We start from the raw sequence: 18494 nt of genomic DNA on the forward strand, positions 1-18494 counted from the left end.
GAGGAAATGTTTCAACGAGGGCGCCTGACGCAGTCCCCGAGGCCAGAAAACACCCAGGTTTAGATACGGGCTCTGACCCGCACCTGCCACAGCCAAACCCCTCCCCCTTCTGAGCCCGGTCCTGTGTTGTCCTCCAGGGGTAAGCAAAACACCTGGCAGGGCTGCCTGAAGATTAGGGAAACTGAGGAGACGCGGTAGGTGCCCAGTATTTATGGTTTTGTCCCCAAACGGGGGAGTTATTTGTAAGCACTGGCTACCACCCCTGTAAATCACCTAATTGTCCAAAAAAAGGCAAACGGAGGGAGTGCGCCGCAGCTGAGCACCGCACAGGCCGCAGCTGGGGTGCACACCCGGGTGTGCCCTTTGTATTGCTGGGAGCGCTGGCGATAGCGGAGGCAGAGGGCTGGGGTTGGGGCGGCCTGGGACCCACCCGGCCCCGCCCTCCCCCTCCTCCACTGGTAGGGGGACCTCGGCCGGCCTGGGAGATCGGGGCGTAGGGGGAGGTGGGGGTGCATCCGCGAGTCCTAAAGGTCACGACCCTATGGGGCTTCTCTGGGTCGTGGTGGGGGGGGGGGTCTCCCCGCCACGGGAGGCCTAGAGAGCAGCGGCGGCGGGGCGGAGCGGAGTGCAGAGGCGCAGCCGGCGGGGCGGCTTCGGGAGGGCGCGGCCCCTTTAAGACGCCCCGCCGGCCCCGCCCCCGCGCCCCGCCTCCCGTCGCCCACGTGACCCTGGTCTTGTGACTGGGCCGGGGAGGGCGGGGAAGCCCGCGGCTCGCGCCCGCCCCGCCCCGCCCCGCCCCGCGTCTGCCTCAGAGGGGCCCGAGCCACCCGGTCCGCCGCGTCCCCGCCGCCGCCGCCGCGTCCCCCGCCGGGGCCGACCGAGCCGAGCCGGGCCGGAGCGGCGGGCGCGGCCGGGCCGCCATGGACCACAAGCCGCTGCTGCAGGAGCGGCCGCCCGCCTACAACCTGGAGGCCGGCCAGGGCGACTACGCGTGCGGCCCGCACGGCTACGGCGCCATCCCCGCCGCGCCCCCGCCGCCGCCCTACCCCTACCTCGTCACAGGTGGGCCCAGAACCAACTTTCCCCGCCGGCGGCTTCCGAGGTGGCAAGCCCGGGCGGGGGACTCGGGTCCGGAGGCCGGTGGGGCCCGCCCGGGGGTCCTTCCTGGAGCTGGAGGTCCCCGGGCCGGCTTCGGGACCCCGCGCCGCCGAGGGCCAGCCTCCCCCGCTGGGCTCACGTCCTCGGGCCGGTCGTAACCCGGCGGGGCCGGATCCCTGCCCCAGATGAACTTTGTGTCACGAGGCGCTCGCTGTTGGCAGATTAGCGCCGAATCAGGCCCGTGATGGCCGTCCGGAGGGTGGAAAAGACCGGGGGCTTTTTTAGCTGGGTGGAGGTTGGGGGGGACGGGATGAGTAGTCCCCGTCGCGGTCCGATTTCTCCTCCCTGCACCCTAATGACCTGCCTTCCCGCCCACAGGGATACCCACCCACCATCCCAGGGTCTACGACTTCCGCAGCCGGACCGTCACCCGCTATCCTGCCAACTCTATCGTGGTCGTGGGAGGCTGTCCCGTCTGCAGGTGAGTGGGTCTGCAGCCTGGGAACTGGCCCTGGAAGCGCTGAGGACCCCCGCCCTAACCCCCAGGACCTCACAGTCAGCTCTGCTTGTGGGAGTGGGTCTGGCTTGACTTGGATCTTGACCAGAGCCCTTTATGGAAGGGACAGACAGGCTGCCCGTATGCGGTGTGAGAGAGCGTTGGTCCTCTCACGCTTGGCTCTGAACACATTTTGTGGGGGCAAAAGGGTGGATTCCTTTTCCTAGATTTTGGGGCATTGCACCCCAAGTGATTGGGATATAGAAATGGTAACAACGGGACTCGTGGTCCTTTCGTCTTTGTTCTGGGACTTGCAAGGAATCAGGTGTCTGCTTTTTCCTTCAATTTCTGCAAGTTTACTCTGCAGTTGATCGTCGAAGGTGGTGGAAGGTTTCGTTTTCCCGGAAGGGGCATTTGGAAGTAAGTGCACCAGCAGGAGAAACCTCAATGGGAGAAGCGACGGCTGTAAGAGCTGCTTTATCCAAAGCTGGCTTGAAACGCTCTTCCACGAGCTGGACCAGGATGGAAGCCCCGTGGTTCTTTGAGGCAGGAGTGATTTTTTTCATATCCTCGCATTGGACCTGCACACACTTTCTGTTTTTTATAGGGCCCGGAGGTGCAGCTAGAGGCTTGTTTTGTGGAGGTTTTGAGGATTCACATTTAAATAAGGATTAATTAAATATAAACGCTTGGAACCGGGGGGTGTTCAGATTGCTTAGAAAGTAGGGGCAGAGTTGGTGGGAACAGGGTTTTCAGCTGTGTCTGGGAGGAGGAAGTGGAAGCCGCTGAGATGGAATTAAGAAACCCTGGTTTGGACTTAGACTTGATTTCAAAAGTGTGTGTGTAAGGCCTAGAGCGGAGTCATGGGGAAGTGAGTGATTTCAGAGCCTTAGCAGGCAACTTCCTGGGAAGCGGAAGGGCATCCTAGAGGTGGGGACAAGAGGCTGGGACCTCGGGGGCAGGTTGTGGCTTCTTGCCTGCACAGGGACCCTGTGACAAACCCTAACTGGGACGTCAGTTTGACACAGTTGGTCACCACCCAGCAGAAACATTAGCCTTTGGAGTGAAGGTGGAGGGAGGGCAGGGTGGGACGCTGGCTGCCTCCGGGGCATAGTTCTCTCCGGGAGCTGCACCGGCTTGGGGGCGCTGGCAGAGCTGTGTGGGTGTGAAGGCACATGAAGGGGACTCAGAACATGGAGGAGCAGAGGGTCTGCTTGCACGTCATTGTCCGTGCCCTGCCATCACAGTGTCCAGCCTGCCGGAGGAGCCGGGTTCCGGTCTTGGTCCTGCCAGGAACAGCGGGGCCTGTTTCCCCACCTGGGACATGGGGGTGTCTGGTGAGGTGTCTCTGAAGCTCTTAGCTCTTCTCTGTCCAAGCCCCTGAACTTGGAGAGGTGAGAGACCAGCGGCAGCGAGGGATGGCCCAGATATCCCAGGGCTGGGGGGCGCCCAGGTGGCTGCACAGTTGCTGTCGGTATCGGGGTGCTGGCCCTGCCACTTCCCCTTCCCTAGGTGGGAGCTATGTCCCTGCGGAGGCCCATGGCTTCTGCTAACCCGGAGGTGCTCCCTAGTTGTGCAGAACCTGGAGCAGGGTCAGGCTGTGCTCTGCTGGTGAGGATCTTGGGCTCGGCCCTCAGAGGCTGCAGGGGATGGGGTCCTTGGTTACTTGATCACTGTGCTCTCTGCCCCTGGGCAGCTGCACCAGGTAGGGTGGAGGCTGAGTCCTCTCTGAACAAGGTTGGGGGGTCCTTAGTCCTTTAAGTTGGTACCAGAGCACTCTTGGATCCTCCGGCGACCCCTCGGGTTGCAGCCAGGCCCTCCCAGCACACACGTCCCTGTGCTCTGCCCGTGGTGCCCTGGATGCTGGAGAGTCGCTCTGGCTCCCCGAGGCTTTGCCTCTGCAGCAGCATTGGGCATGGGATGGGCCCCTGTGCCCTGCAGCAGCCAGAGGGCGAGCAGGGGGCTGGGTGCTCTGCTGCTGGCGTGGGTGGGGTGTGTGGTCCCTGGGCCACTCCTCTCTGCGAGGAGAGAGGAGACGGTTCCGTGAACACACAACACGCACGTCTGGCGGCCGCCTGGCATCTGGGGCCCCGGAGACAGGATACCGCTCACATGACCACACTTCCTCCTGCCCCAGGTCCAGCCCGCCGGGCTCTGTCCCCCTCCCTGCCTGGTGGCATGGCAGGAATTTGCCCAAGTCACACGTCTGTTAGTCCTTCTGAGTGAGGCTTGGCCAGAGAAGCCCGTGTCCCTTGTGGCTATGCTGCTCTGGCCAGGCCTTTGCTGAAGCTGCCTGACTCCGTCTGCCCTTTTTAGCCGTTTATGAGGAAGCATTTCCGCAGCCTGGTGGCGGATATGTCCCTGCTCCTCCCGCCCTCCTGCTTCACCCCTGCCCTGCCTTCCCCTGCCCTGCCCTGCCCAAGGCCTGGGCCTCTCTGAAGCCGGGTTCTCCCTTGCCCAGGGAGGCCAGTCTTTCTCTGCTGGGGGTGTGGTTGTACCTAGGTGCAGGATGAGGTGGCTGCGCTAGGAGGCTCTCCTGGGCTGGAGCAGAGCCTGCGGCCTGCAAGCCGGGAAGGCAGGAGTGGGGAAGGCCCCTCGCCTGCACCAGGCCCCCATGAGTACTGGCTGGGCTGTCATTGGGTATTTAGTTTTGGGGGTGACCAGAGAGATAGGAAATCCTGGAAAGGATTTCACCTTTCCTAGGGAAGGTGGAAAGAACAGCTGTGGAGGGGGATGTCGCTCAGAGGTCCAGGGTGCGGCTCAGTGGCCAGTGTGGAGGCTGCCACGGCCCTTGGGCAGAGGTGGGCTGTGGAGGGCACGGGGTGGTGACTGTGGAGCCTGGGAGGGGCTGGAGGGGAAGGAGCCTGTGACAGCCTTGGGTTTCCAGATGATGGAGGTGGAGGGGCTGCTCCCTCCTACCACCTGTAGCCTGGAAGCCAGAGCTTCCCTGGTTGAGGAAGTGGCTGAGTTAGCTGGGATGGCTCTGCCCATATGCATGGCCTGTGGGCTGTCCCCGTCCTGACAGTCTTGGCCTGAGGTGTGGGGGCAGCGGATGGGCCGGAGCTTGGGCCTGGGCTGCTTGCTGGGCAGGGCTGCGGACCTCGGGGCCCAGGTGCTGCCTCAGTGGCCTCCTGAGTCTCTGACCTTGGGCTCAGCCCCCAGCTGTGGGCCAAGTGGCACTGCCGGGGTGGGTGTGGTGGCAGGCAGAGTCTCCGGGCACTGCTCAGGCCTTTCTTCTACAGGGGAGGCTGGCCCTGGCCATTGAGTTTGCTGGGAATGGCCCTGGGAGGTCCTGGTGAACTGTCCTGTGGGGAGTGGACACCCTGGGACAGCCAGAAGCTGGCTGGAGCTGCTTTGGGGCCACCTCGCCCTGCGCTGAGCATGGCTTCAGGCCTGCAGCCCTCTGAGGAAGCCCTGTGTCTCCCCTTTTCCTGGCGAGGCCCGGCCTTCCAGCGGGGTGGTGGTCTGGGGTTGTTCCTGGGCATGGATGGTGCCTTGAGGCCACTGTGTGCGCAGAGGGCAGCTGGGTGCCCTGGGGCCAGCCCCCTGTGACACTGACTGCCTTTGGGGGCTGCCTGGGAGGGAGAACTGGGGCTTGCAGGATGGGTGCTTGTGACTGGAGAGCCCATCCAGGTTCAGATCCCAGCCACGCCCTTCCCTGCTGGGAGGCCCTGGACACACCCTGAGCTTCAGCCTCCTGTAAAGTGCCTGTGGGGACACAGGAAGGGCGAGGATGGCCTTTTCCCTGGGCAGCTCAGAGCCCTGCTGCCAGCCCCCTCTGTCCTTGGTGAGGCGGGAGCCCTGCGGCCTCCACTGTCCCAGGGCCCAGCTCTGGTGGATGACAGCGGCATGACTGGCCACTTTCACTGCAGGGCTGGAGTCGCCTTAAGGGAGTGCTCTTGGAATTAGTCAGTTCCCTAATTTCGCCAGTGGCCGTGATCCCTCCCTGGCCTCGTGGCCTATTGCGCAAGAGTGGGGGAGGGGCGGCTAGAGGGAGCCGGTCAGGGCCGGAGCGGTTGAGAAGGTTGAAACCCACCCCACCAACTCAGGTGGCCTCTCCCGGGTTTGGAAGGAATAACTCGAGGCTGTGGGGACCGCAGGTGTTCCGGGGCAGGGGTTCCCCTTCTGTCCTCCAGTGCTGGGGACGGGCCTGCCCTGCAGCTTGGGGAGTCTTGACCTAGAAGCTGGATTGTGTTTCTCAGTTCAGATTTGGGGTTTTAAAAAGTAAATGATGCCAACACTCCTTTTGAGGTCTAGGGCAGTACTGCAGTTAAAACATTAATATTTCTGCAGCAAGACATGAATATTCAGATAAAGTAGGATAAATTACGACTATAAATAGCCACACACCAGTTCAGGTCACATGTTGCTGCCAGGTGAGTTTGCTGTCAAGTGACAGCGAGTTCTGCCTTCAGCGCCTCTTGATGTTTGAAGTTGTGGGTACAGCTGTGGAATCCTGGGGGGTAGGGTATGCTGCCCACCCTCAGGCTGACCCCAGAGCCAGAGGTGAGGGCCGAACTCTCCCAGCCAGCCCTCGGGCCTTCGAAGCCCGTTCAGAGCTCTCAGGCCCAAGTGCTCGTTCTCCCGGGCCGGGGTTCTCGGGTCTGGATCACAGCCTTCTGTTGCTGGCGGAGGCCTGAGCCTCCTGGGACGGCTGGATCTGTCCAGCTCCCGGGTGGCACTGCAGGGAAACAGGCTCGCTATCCCCCAGAGACCCGGGGGCCTTGGCCCTCCTACCCTCTCTTTAAGCTGTGTGGAGGTGGGCAGGAGGGTGGGAGTTGAATGGACCAGGGATGGGGAGGCTGCCTTAGGAGGTGCCAGAGTGGCTCCCCGGACTGAGGGGCTCAGGCCAGGGTGGCACAAACGGCCCAGCCCTGTGCTCTGGCTGAGGATGGGATGGGTCTGGACGGAAATTCCGTGGGTTGGAAGAAGGAGGGTGTTTCCCTGTGCCTGGGAGGCCGTGGGGTCATCGCATTAGGTTTGGCCCATTGTGCTGCTTGCAGCCCTGGGGCTGGGAATCAAGGTGCTGGGAAGTGAGGTGCTGGGGCCTGGGTGGGCTGGGCTGGCGCTGCTGGAAATCCTAGCGCTCAGGTGGGCCGGCGCCCTGGTCGGTGGCAGTGGGAGTGCAGCAAGAGTGAGCAGCCTTCCTGCACTTCTCAGTTCTCACAGAGTAGGTGGGTTTTGGGTCTGGATGGAGAATTAGGAAGCAGGAGGGCGCTGCTGCCCTTGGACTTGGATCCCAGGGGCTAGCAGCAGCTGCAGGTGGGAGGCTGGTGTGGGCAGGGCCCCCAGGCAGCACCGTGAAGCCCCACCCCCGCCCATTGCACCATCACACCTGGTCTCTGCTGTGCCCCATGGGCGGGCTCCAGCCGGGCTCCCCACCCACACCCCTTTGCCCAGCCTCCTCCCAGGCATCTCTGGGCCTTTGAACAGGCAGTCAGCTCTGCCTGCAGCCCTGCCTCTCAGCAGCTTTGGTCCTGAGTCGAGGTGCTCAGATGGTCACTGATTGGACTGGCTGATGGGTGCCCGGTGACACTGGGGACCACTCCGGCGGGGGGTGGGCTTCTCCCCTGGAAGGATTTCTCAGCTGGTTCACCCTCCCTGTCTGCTTTTTCATGGGACATTTTCTAACCAGAATATACAGCCAGTGTGTTTCCTGGGATTTGGCAGTAGATGCCGGGAAGAAAAGGGAAAAGGAAGCTTCCTTGAGAGGCCCAAGGCCACTGGCTCCCTCCAGCTCCCCCAGAGCCTGTCATGGGCATCTGTGGGGACACAGCTGCTGCTCGGCCTTCCCGAGGCTCCCCCACCTCGACAGTGTGGTCTTGGGAGCTGTGGCACCTGGGGGAGAAGGTCCTGGAGCCGGACAGGGCGTGCTGCACTCGGCAGGGCTGGGCAGAGGTGTCCTGCCCAGTCTGGACTGGCAGGGGCAGCCCTGGGCAAGGCTGAACAAGTGTGGTGGCCTTACGACCTTGTGGTGCTTAGATAGGGGACACTTTTGTAAAAGCCAACACAAGAAGTAGAAACTTTCCTGACAGACTCCGGTCTTCTGCTTGGCTTTGCCTTGGAGCTTCATGGTGTGTCCTGCAGCCCAGCTCAGCCCCTCCACACAGACAGGTGGCATTGTGTGAGTTTGGGAAACACTGGGTACAAGAGTGCTGCAGGACTTCTCAGAGCCTTTTGAGAACAAATGGACATAGGGACCCTAGGAGAAAAGTTTCCCAAAATCGGCTGAACAATCCCCCTTTTCCAAATGCGTACCACTGTGTCTGGCTAATTTTAAATTTTTGTAGAGAAAGGGGGGGGTCTTTGTTGCTCAGGCTGGTTTTGAACTGCTGGCTTTAAGCGATCCACCTCAGCCTCCCAAAGTGCTGCAGTTGCAGGCGTGAGCCACGGTGTCCAACTCCATTGGAGAGTGCTGAAGGGACCTCCCTGAGTAGGCTGGAGGGAGGCAGGTGGGCATGAAGTTTTTTTCTTTTTCTTTTTTTTGAGACGGAGTTTTGCTCTTGTTGCCCAGGCTGGATTGCAGTGGCACAATCTCAGCTCACTGCAACCTCTGCCTCCTGGGTTTAAGCAATTCTGTCTCAGCCTCCCGAGTAGCTGGGATTACAGGTGCCCACCACTGCGCCCGGCTAATTTCTGTATTTTTAGTAGAAACGTGGTTTCACCATGTTGACCAGGCTGGTCTCGAACTCCTGACCTCAGGTCATCCACCCGCCTCGGCCTCCCAAAGTGCTGGGATGACAAGCATGAGCCACCGCACTTTGCAACTTTTTCTTTCAGCAGTGGAAAGCCCGACTTCAGAATATTCTGGTTTAGTTTTCCATAATCCCTGGAGAAGCAGGGAACAGGTTCTGTGGGTGGGGGTTGGGCTCCCCAGCCTGCCTTGCCCAGCAAGGGTGGGGGCAGTGGCCCTCATGAGTCCAGTCCCCCAGGAAGCAGCTTGGCAACATGCAGGGGACTGGGATGGGAGCAGGGTCCCCCAGGTGGCCCAGTTTTCTCCCCTTAGCAAGGCACAGGTAGTCACGCTTCCCTGTTGCAGGCAGGCGACCGCACTGCCTTGCCTGTAGACTCCCCTTCCCCACTAAGCACCAGGTCCCATCATCTGCCAGACAGCCCCACCCTGTTGTGTTTTCTCTCCACTCACTCCAGTACTGGCTGGATGGTGGGTTTGGGCCCCCAGGGGAGACCCAGAAGGAGCCCGTTGGGGTCTGCCTGTCTGGTGGGAGCAAAGCTTTTCTCATTTGGGCTGAGCTGGCTAGTGTGGTTAATTTCAGCTGTGTCCAGAACTTTCCAGAAATAGCCTAAGGAGCTGAGCTGAGCACTGGCTGGCTTCCTACTTTTAGGGCCTCTGAAACTGACAGTTGGTTTAGATGATGATTTCAGGTCACTGAACCTAGGCTCACTAGTGCGGGATTTGGGGGATGGCCTGCAGGTGTCTTAGTTTAGTCTGTTACAGACATTGAACTTTGTTGAAGAGGCGGCTTTGAGATCACATTTCTCAAAATAAGTGGCCTTCAGACGTTGTGTGAACATGGCTGACTGTAGTCTCCCATTAACCCACCCCTGCTACCAAAGGAACGGAAATCGAATAAAAGCCCAAACCTGATTGGATCACTAAGCTGCTAGTTGTTCCTTTTCTAAGAGCAGATGTGTGTGGCTTGTGGCACCAAAATGATCTTGCCTCTCAAGGTTTTACTTTTTGAGACGGAGTCTCACTCTGTTGCCCAGTCTGGAGTGCAGTGGCTTAATCTCGGCTCACTGTAACCTCTGCCTCCTGGATTCAAGCGATTCTCCTGCCTCAGCCTCCCAAGTAGCCGGGACTATAGGCATGTGCCACCATGCCTGGCAGATTTTTGTATTGTTAGTAGAGACAGGGCTTCACCATGTTGGCCAGGCTGGTCTTGAACTCCTGAACTCAGGTGATCCACTCACCTCTGCCTCCCAGAGTGCTGGGATTACAGGTGTGAGCCACCAACGCACCCTGCCTTGCCTTTCAAGGTTAACTGATGAGTGCTTTCAACTGTTTTATTCTTCCCCTTTTCTTTGAATGTTACATGTAGTGATTAAATAGCTATGGCCATTCCATGAACGGGTACATGCAGATGGTTCTTGGGCCTCTCCAGGCCAGTGGGCTGTAGCTGGGCGGTGGGGGGCTGTTTTCTCAGGCAGACTGTCAAGTCACTCACCAGAGGTCCCCATGTCAGTCATGGCCACTGGTTGGTTCTTGAATGCAAGGGTGGGAGGGGTGAGGATTCTGGCTGCCCGGGTCCTTATGGTGCCACCCTCTCTGCCCATCTCTGCTGCAGGGTTGGGGTGCTGGAGGACTGCTTCACCTTCCTGGGCATCTTCCTGGCCATCATCCTGTTCCCCTTTGGGTTCATCTGCTGTTTTGCCTTGAGGAAGCGAAGATGCCCCAACTGTGGCGCCACCTTCGCTTAAAGGGAACACCAGGCCCAGCTTTCCTACACCCAGCTCTTTTTCTAATGTAAATGTTGTGTACAATAGTTTTATTTGATTAAGCTTCAGGACTGTTTTGTAAAGCGAGGTGGGACCGATGTGGCACACGCCAGCTGCAGTTTCCCAGAGCGTGGAGAGGCAGTGCTGCTGCTCCCGCCCAAGGCTCATGACAACTCAATAAAGCACTGCTTTTATTTTTTGCAGTCTTCAATTTGAGAAAGGTGAGAAATAATGTTTTCAATAAATGAGGTTCATACCATTGTTGACCTGGTGCTGCTTACTTGGTGCTTTCAGACACCCAGGAAAGACTGGAACGACACCCCCATCGCTGCCTCAGCGCTCCCCCGGCCAGTCCTGACCACAATTGTATTCAGCAGGCACTTACAGCTCAAGAAAATGTTTCCAAGTTCTCCTTTATTAAAATTGTAATCCCTTGATATTTACAGAGCAGGTACCTCGGTGCCAAGGACCAGGCCATCCCCCGGTTCTGGTCTGGGAGGCGGAACCTGGGGTTGGGTGAGCCACGGGGCCTGCGGGTTGCATCCGAGACCCTCAGGTCCTATTCTTCTACCCTGTAACAAAATCAGAAACATCCCCAAGGCGGAACGCCAAAGGCCAGGTGTCACCCACACCCCGGCAGTTCCCCACAGCGCCACATGGAGCTCCCTGAGCCCTGTGTATGAAGTGGGGAACACGGCCACGGGGTTTGTGTGGATTGAATTCTCATGTGGCTGCAGCCCTTTCTGTAGGACAGACTGGGGTTGTTAACAGTTCATGGTGCCTGCAGCCCTTCATGGTGGGGTGCCTGGTTTGGCCTCCCAGGAGAAGCAGATGGTGACACTGCTGGACCTGGCTGGAAGGAGCCTGAAGCATTGCCCATGTCCACTGGCTTACCTGCATGTAACCTTTCCCAATCTCAGTCTCATAGGATACTACACTTATGGCAAGGCCAAAGGAGAGGGGATAAGTCACAGCCCCGGCACCCCGCAACACACGGTGAGCAGCTGGGCTGGGAATCTGTCGCCCAGGCTGGAGTGCAGCGGCATGATCTGGCTCACTGCAACTTCTGCCTCCCGGGTTCAAGTGATTCTCCTGCCTCAGCCTCCTGAGTGGCTGGGATCACAGGCGCCCACCACCACACCTGTCTAATTTTTGTATTTTTAGTAGAGACTCCTGACCTCAGGTGATCCGCCTGCCTTGGCCTCACAAAATGCTGGGATTCCCATACCTGGGCCAGGCTGGGAATTTTAACCATGACTCTCCACTCCAAAATAGGTACAGATCCTTGGCAGCCAGAGGTGATTTCCAGCCCCGGGCTCAGGGCAGCCAGTGCATAGTCCTCACATCCGTATCATAGGGCCCGGTTCTGAGGGCGTCATGGCTGCTAGGCTAAAAAACCCACCCTCTCCAGGCACCAGAGGTCATCCTGGCTTTACACGTATCCTTTGAGAGTCCGTACCTGATTCAAACACGGAGAAACTGGGACCCCAAGCAGTTTGAGTGTACTGGTAATAGATGCAGCTTTGGCCAACTAGCTGAGTGAGAACACAAGGAGCCGGGACTCCGACGCCCAGGCCTGTGTCCTGGATGGGCTGTGTGCAGCGCATCCGTCGGTGACTCCTAACTACCAAGAAAAGGAGCCCTCGGAGGGGATTTCGAGTGCTGCGTGTGGCTGTTATAAGGGAGGCAAAGCGTCTTTGCGCTCTACAGCTCTGCGTGCTTGGAGGGAGGGTGGGGGTTTCCCCATCTCTGGAAGCTCTACACTTGATTAAACATTTTAAGTTAAAAAATTACATTTATATAGTACTTTCATAATTTATATTGCTTAAAATTATGATTTGCATGCTAAGATGCAAACTTACGTGATATCTTCTTTAGACATAATGCTATTAAGAGCACATGCTTTATAAAATAAAACTGGTCTCATTCACATCAGGTGCAGAAAGCCAGTCCTGAAAGCATTGACTATCCCTTATTCTGGCTGTCATTAAGGAAAAAAATTCATTTAAAAAATACAGTAAAGATTGAAACCAAGTTTACTGTTTCTTGAACAGTATAGGAAGAAAATATTCTAAATGACTGAGCTGGTCATTAGACTATTACTCATTTATCTTAAAGGCAGAAATGTGTCAACCCAACTACGTGAAACAGAAGCATGATTTGCTTAGGCAGGCGACATTAGAGTTAGGCCTCTCCGCTGAAGCTTCCCGACCGTCAGCACGTGGCAGACAGGACGAACCCATCATTCCGCAAAGGAGAACCGGAGAGGCCCGGGAGAGTCCTTGGCTGTCTTCTCATCGAATGATGGGTGCCGAGCGATCATTCGTCACAGTCGGGCGGAGTTTCACAGTGGCAAAGGGGTTTTCTCCACTGCAGGGGATAAGAAAAATCTTTCAGAGCTTCCACTCTATGAGGGAAATGATTTTAACAGTGCTAATAACCCGTTCTTGCCCTGTGAGACTGGGCGGCTGACCACCTCCCCAGCTTGTACAGGTCCCAGCAGCGTTTTCTGATTGTGAAAGTTTTGTTCAGTGATGATTGCTATACCATACCACCCACTGCAGAACGATCCCAGGTTTTAAGCATTCTGGACATGGGCACCCACACCTCTTTAGTCCTGCATTGTGCGTGATATGGGGGCCACTCTGGGGTGGGCAGGCCCTGCTCCCAGGGTGGTCTAAAGCAGGTGGTAAAGAGAGCAGGGGGCCGCAGTCCCCCATAGCTCCACAGGCCGAGGCCTTTCTCAGGCTGGACCCCCTGGGCTGGGCACCGAAGGCCCTTCCGGGGGACACTGCGGGGAAGAGCAACGTCACATGCTGAGGTTCACGTAGGAAGCCACCCCTACCTGAGAAAAGGCGGCTTTGCAGTCCCGTTGGCATCGTTCTGTGAGAAAGATAAAGAAGTTTATGGAGGGCTTGGAATTGGTCTTTTAAAAATTATTTTAGGTAGGGATGGGGATTTGCTATGTTGCCCAGGCTGGTCTCGAACTCCTGAGCTCACGTGATCCTTCCAGCTTGGCCTCCTAATGTGCTGGGACTACAGGTGTGAGCCACTGCGACTGGCCTGTATTGGAGATTTTTAATAAGACCCGAAGGTAAAGACATCTAAAACATAAGGGATGTTTAAAAGTGCCCTGTCCCAATCTGTGAGACTGTCTAAATTCACTTGGAAGAATAAGGCAAGAACAGAAAACGCTCTGAAAGGTGGTAGCAGCCCTCCCAGGTGTCAGAGCGTGAACAGAGCATGGCACTGCCTGCGCGGGTCACCCGTGATGTCGGGAGCTCACGTGTGAATGAGCCGCCTGCTAAACTTGGAAACAGTTTCACAAAATGAAGCTTGAGCAACACAGCGACATCACAGAAGAAAACATTTATGCCAGACAGAACCTCTCAGACCCGGTGGAAACAGAGATCCTGCGGGTCCTCGGCCACGGTCGTTTGAGCGCAGAATCTAGTGACTGGGGTGTGCTTTCTGGAAGCTGACTCCTGAAGCATGACACGAAGAAACAGGAAGTAAAAATAAAACCCCGCTGGCTTTGGGGCTGCTAGAGCCAGGGATCTTGTAGGAAGTTCAAACTGAGGAAGAGAGAAGGTGGAACCAAAGTGCAAAGGTGCCTGCAGGGCTCAGGTGGGGAGCACCTACTTCCAGCACCTGCCACCCAGGACGGGCCAGGTGTGTGTGCGCCTTCTTTCCCTCACTCCAAAAAGCCTGCAGGGTTTAACAATCTTTCCTGCCCGCACACAGGGGGCGGAGTCAGGCAGCCGCCCAGGAGAGGGCAGTGTAACACTGTGTAACCAGCCCGCGGCCCGGCCACACCATCCTGACAGCCCCAGGAAGCGTCCCAGCACCCCCGGGGGGTCTCAGGGAGCACGCAGACCTCTCAAGATTGACTTAGGGGAGGTCCTCTCGTGCCCGATGCCAGCGTTAGAGCACAGGCCGTTCCTGGACGTGGAGGCCTAGGCCAGGCCTCCTCTGGGATGGCCTCCACTGCATGTTGGGTGTACAGACTGTGGAGACAGAAGGCAGGTTGGGAGCCCCAGGGTTGTGGCCTGAGACCTGTCCCACCCTCCCCAGATTACCTGGGCAGGGCAGCTGGGGCCAGTTCAGTGTCTGCTTTTCATCACTGGCGCACAAAGCCACTGCCCTGCCTCGCACATCCTACAGGGCTTTAAATGGCTGCAAAAGTGGCTTCTCCCTGCGGGGCATGCAGTGCTTCCCTAGCAGGCCTCAGAGGAAGTCCTTGCTGGTGTGAGGTTCATGCTCTGTGATTATTATGGGCTAATTTATGATTTAAATGCACCAGAGTGCCTGTCGCATGTGCTCACGGTGCTGGCATTTGTGTACCCTGTTGCAGAAAGGCCTCCTGTGGCCCAGAGGGCAGGCGGGAGGGCCGTGGCTGGGCCTGAGGCACGATTCACGCCAAGCCTGACTCCACTCTGCCCTCCCCTCCTCTCCTACTGGAGTCATCTGACTCCTTGGGGCTAACACCGTCTCCCTCCCATGTGCAGCTTACACTAGGGGAAGGCGCTTCCCAAACTAGAAACCAGAAACACCCTCCGCCCACCCCAAGCACACCCTGGAGCTTGTTTAGAGCCTCCTGGGCCCCCACGGGACTTTAAAATGGTCCCAGTGAATCCTTACAAAGAACGCAGCAAGAAGCACCGACTCCTGCCAGGAGGACTGAAAAGGAAAAAGAACGCCTAAGATGACAGCTTGAAGCCACTCAGTGTCGGGCCAAACCCGTGCACGCACGCCTGGGGCCCAACAATCCTGCTCCCTGTAGGAACAAGCAGAGCACACACCCATGGGCACCGAGACACTCAGGCAGCCCTGGAGAAACAGCCCAGACCAGAAACACCAGACGCCCATCCATGGGAGAGCCAGAACCAGCTTCTGTGCAGACAGCGGGTCACCTCACAGTGCTGAGCGACTGTCCCTACGGGGCCACCCCAGATGGCCATCTCTGTGCCAGGGCTTGGGGAGTCTGGTGTTGGAGAATGGATGGTCATGGAGGTGGGCCACGCGGGGTGATCCTGGGGGCCGGGAACGTCCTGCTGGGTATATGGAGTCACATCATGAAAATTCCTTGTGTGCTTTTCTCTCTGTGGTATTCTGTAATACAGTGTTTACTTTAAAATATGTATTGGGCCAGGGATGGTGGCTCATGCCTGTAATCCCAGCACTTTGGGAAGCTGAGGTGGGCAGATCACCTGAGGTCTGGAGTTCGAGACCAGCCTGACCAACATGGAGAAACCCTGTCTCTACTAAAAATACAAAATCAGCTGGGTGTGGTGGCGGACGCCTATAATCCCAGCTACTCAGGAGGCTGAGGCAGGAGAATCACTTGAACTGGGAGGCAGAGGTTGTGGTGAGCTGAGATTGCACCACTGCGCTCCAGCCTGGGCAACAGAGACTCCATCTTAAAAAAACAAACAAAAAACGCAACAAAACAAACAAAAACAAAAACATATTGGACGTGTTCAGGCAGATTTCCCATTTAACATCTGCATGTTTCTCAGGGACCTGAAACCTCAGCACTCCCTCTGGATACAAAGCTGGCAGGAGCCTCTCTGCCTCCCTCTCCACTGCAGAGCAGACCCATGAGGGCAGGGGCTTGGCACATACAGTGCCTCTTATCTGGTGGCCTCCAAGGGTCTCACAGCATCCTCCCTGCATCCCTGTCTCAACCGCACACCTCACACTCAGCCCACTGTGGTGGTCACTGAACCTAGACCTGCCCTTCTCTCTGTTCCCTTTCCTTGCAGTGGGGGACACCTCCAAGCCAGAGGCAGCACTGCCACTGGCACCCAGGGCCTCGCGGGCACTGCCTGCTGCATGTCCTGTGTCCCCAACAAGACAGGAGACCAATAAGGCTACGAAACCAACAGCCACTATGAGAATGGGTTGGGCTGCAACTGGGGACTATAGAGCGGGGCCAAGTGGCTGACTGCGGCCAGGGTGGACACATCTTGTGATCCCCCATCTCCCCCAAGAACCCAAGAATCCAAAACGCGTGTGGACACTGGCTGACCGCCCCATCACTCGATGCCTGGTCCACAACCCCTTCCCCACTGTCCGGAGCTTCCAGGGTGCCCACCGCATAACCATGCGCCCAGGTTGGGGGACTAGTTGATCTGGCTTTCAGAGGGGTCCCGGGCAGCTGGGAGCACCCAGCACCGCTTTTTCCTCGGGCTGCAGCAGAGAATGTTGGTGGCCGTCACTGCAGAGGGCAGGACAGAGTGAACAGGGCCAGTGCAGGTGGCCTTGCTCCAGAGCAGAACAGAACATCCCTAAGGAACATTTCCAAGCCAGCTGGAGGCCAGTTACTTGCAAAAAAAGTGGCCCTCGCTGACACCTGTCTTCAGTGTGAAAACCCATTCCAGTCCTCGTCTGTGGCCCGGACTTGTCTTCCAGTTCACTTCTGATCTAGTTCAACCCCTTTATTCTCAAAATGGGGACGCTGAGGCCCAAACGGAAAAGCCAACTGCTCTGAGTCACTGGCATCTTTTTGGAAGCCGAGGTGGCCATGTTGTGACGCAAAGATGCGTGCAGGCCTGCACACCGGGCACTGGCTGCTCTCAGGAGGGGCTCATGCCATGTGAACGTGCACTGTGAAATGCAGGCTTGCTTTTAAAAAGGAGAGCTGTGTGCTTATTTAAAATGTTGGGAGGGAGCCAATACTTCCTCACTTGGAACTGCAGTAGAAAATATATAAATTAAAAAAATTCAGGCCAGGCACAGTGGCTCACGCCTGTAATCCCAGCACCTTGGGAGGCCGAGGCAGGAGGACTGCCTGAGGTCAGGAGTTCAAGACCAGCCTGGGCAACATAACAGGATCTTATCATTATTAATAAAAACTTAAGAGAGATCACATGACCTGTGGCCAGCCCCCAGCTTGAGTCCTGGCAAGTCTCCCCTGCCCCCTGGGGAGAAGCCCCTGCTCTCAGATCGTCTAAGACGCGCCATCACAGGACAGCTGTAGGGCTTCCCAGGTGAGTGGGCTGCTCGATGTAGGATGGCTCCCTGTACACCTAAGCACTCCAGCCTCGGTGAAGGAGCGAGACTCCGTCTCAAAAAAAAAACAAAAAAAAAACATTAGGGGCCAGGCACGGTGGCTCATGCCTATAATCCCAGCACTTTGGGAGGCAGAGGCAGGAGGATCACCTGAGATCAGGAGTTCGAGACCAGCCTGGCCAACATGGTGAAACCCCGTCTCTACTAAAAATACAAAAATTAGCTGGGTATGGTGGTGCGCACCTGTAGTCCCAGCTACTTGGGAGGCTGAGGCAGGAGAATTGCTTGAGCCCGGGAAGTGGAGGTTGCTGTGAACCAAGATCAAGCCACTGCACTCCAGCCTGGGTGACAGAGCAAGACTCTATCTCATAAATAAATGAATAAATAAATAAATGTAAACCTCTAGTTCCTTTGTTGCACCATCTGTTTTTCAAGCGCTCCGCTGCCCTGTGTGCCCTGTGGCTGCTGGACTGGGCAGGGAACATTTCCATCTGTGCTGCTCGTCCCTGACACACAGATGCTTGATTTGTGCTCCCTGCTGGTGCAGGAGGCTGCGAGGCCAGGAGGCCCAGAACACACGGCCATTCCCCTGCTCCCCGCTCCTGCCCTTGGAGCAGCACCGATGTGTCTGTAGGCTGTTTTCCACAGCTGCGCTCCCGGAACTCCTGACTAGGATCGGTCCAGATAAAACATGGTCACTTGTCTAACAGGAGCGCTGTCTACAGAGGCTGGATGCGGGTGACAGTTGCGGTCCCTCCCTGCAATGCTTTTGCAGTCTGCATAGGATGTTAGAATAACAGCCCGCAGATGACCGCGGCATGTCTTATAGGGAAAGCGTACTGATGTGGAGGCCAAGAAGCTGCTGGCTGAGATTGGGAACTGGGTTTCTAACCTGCAGTGGGCCTTGGACAGCGGCTGCCATTCTTCTGTGCCTCCCTTTCTCCATTTCACGAGGCCCCGAGATCCCTCTACCTCCCCGGGAGGTCCCAGCACAGGCACCGCTCAGGAAGCACCATTGTGAGGTGCAAAGAGTGTGAAGGTACGAAAGACAGGAGGGCGCCACGGGCCGGTGGCACCACTCCCCTCGCAGCCCAGCCAGAAGCCAGGCAGCAGTGTGGGGGCTCATCCTGCCTCTCTGGCTGCTGCCCGACCCCAGCTCTTGAGCCCCCCAAGTCACCGCAACACCCAGGCCTTGTGTTTTTGCCAAAGTTCGTGCCTCAGAGCCTGGCTCCAACGCTTTCCTCCTAGAAGCCTCCCCTGATGCGTCCCAGGAACCCCAGCGTCTCCCCTTGTCCTCGCCCCATGCATCGAGCGCTCCCTGGACTCCACCCCTGCGTGGGTCTCATTCCTCTTTGTGTCCTGAGGGCTTTGCTCTAGGCCACCCAGTAGAGGCTGGCTGGATGAATGCTGATGGGACGGTCTCATCTCT

General features: G+C 57.5%; 2 protein-coding genes across 7 annotated transcripts in view; one reads left to right on the forward strand and one right to left on the reverse strand.

Annotated features, from left to right (window-relative positions):
- The first annotated feature begins 762 nt into the window (after window positions 1-762).
- On the forward strand, window positions 763-10312 carry BRI3 (brain protein I3). Its single transcript, XM_032755908.2, has 3 exons — window positions 763-1062; window positions 1477-1579; window positions 9901-10312. Exons 1-3 carry the CDS (start codon window positions 921-923, stop codon window positions 10031-10033), a joined length of 378 nt encoding a protein of 125 aa, XP_032611799.1. The 5' UTR covers window positions 763-920; the 3' UTR covers window positions 10034-10312.
- A 1757-nt stretch (window positions 10313-12069) lies between these two features.
- The window catches only part of BAIAP2L1 (BAR/IMD domain containing adaptor protein 2 like 1), a 104960-nt gene continuing 98535 nt past the window's right edge, over window positions 12070-18494 (reverse strand). For all 6 annotated transcript variants that reach the window (XM_032755903.2, XM_058442866.1, XM_058442871.1 and 3 more), the window contains 2 exons: window positions 12897-12934; window positions 12070-12421 (listed from right to left, as the gene is read on the reverse strand). In XM_032755903.2, the coding sequence (XP_032611794.1) occupies window positions 12346-12421; window positions 12897-12934 (114 nt within the window). In that variant the 3' untranslated portion in view covers window positions 12070-12345. The remainder of the gene's footprint in view (window positions 12422-12896; window positions 12935-18494) is intronic.

Source organism: Hylobates moloch, unplaced genomic scaffold (genome assembly GCF_009828535.3).
Source record: "Hylobates moloch isolate HMO894 unplaced genomic scaffold, HMol_V3 SCAFFOLD_1, whole genome shotgun sequence".
NCBI classification, from domain to species: Eukaryota; Metazoa; Chordata; class Mammalia; order Primates; family Hylobatidae; genus Hylobates; species Hylobates moloch.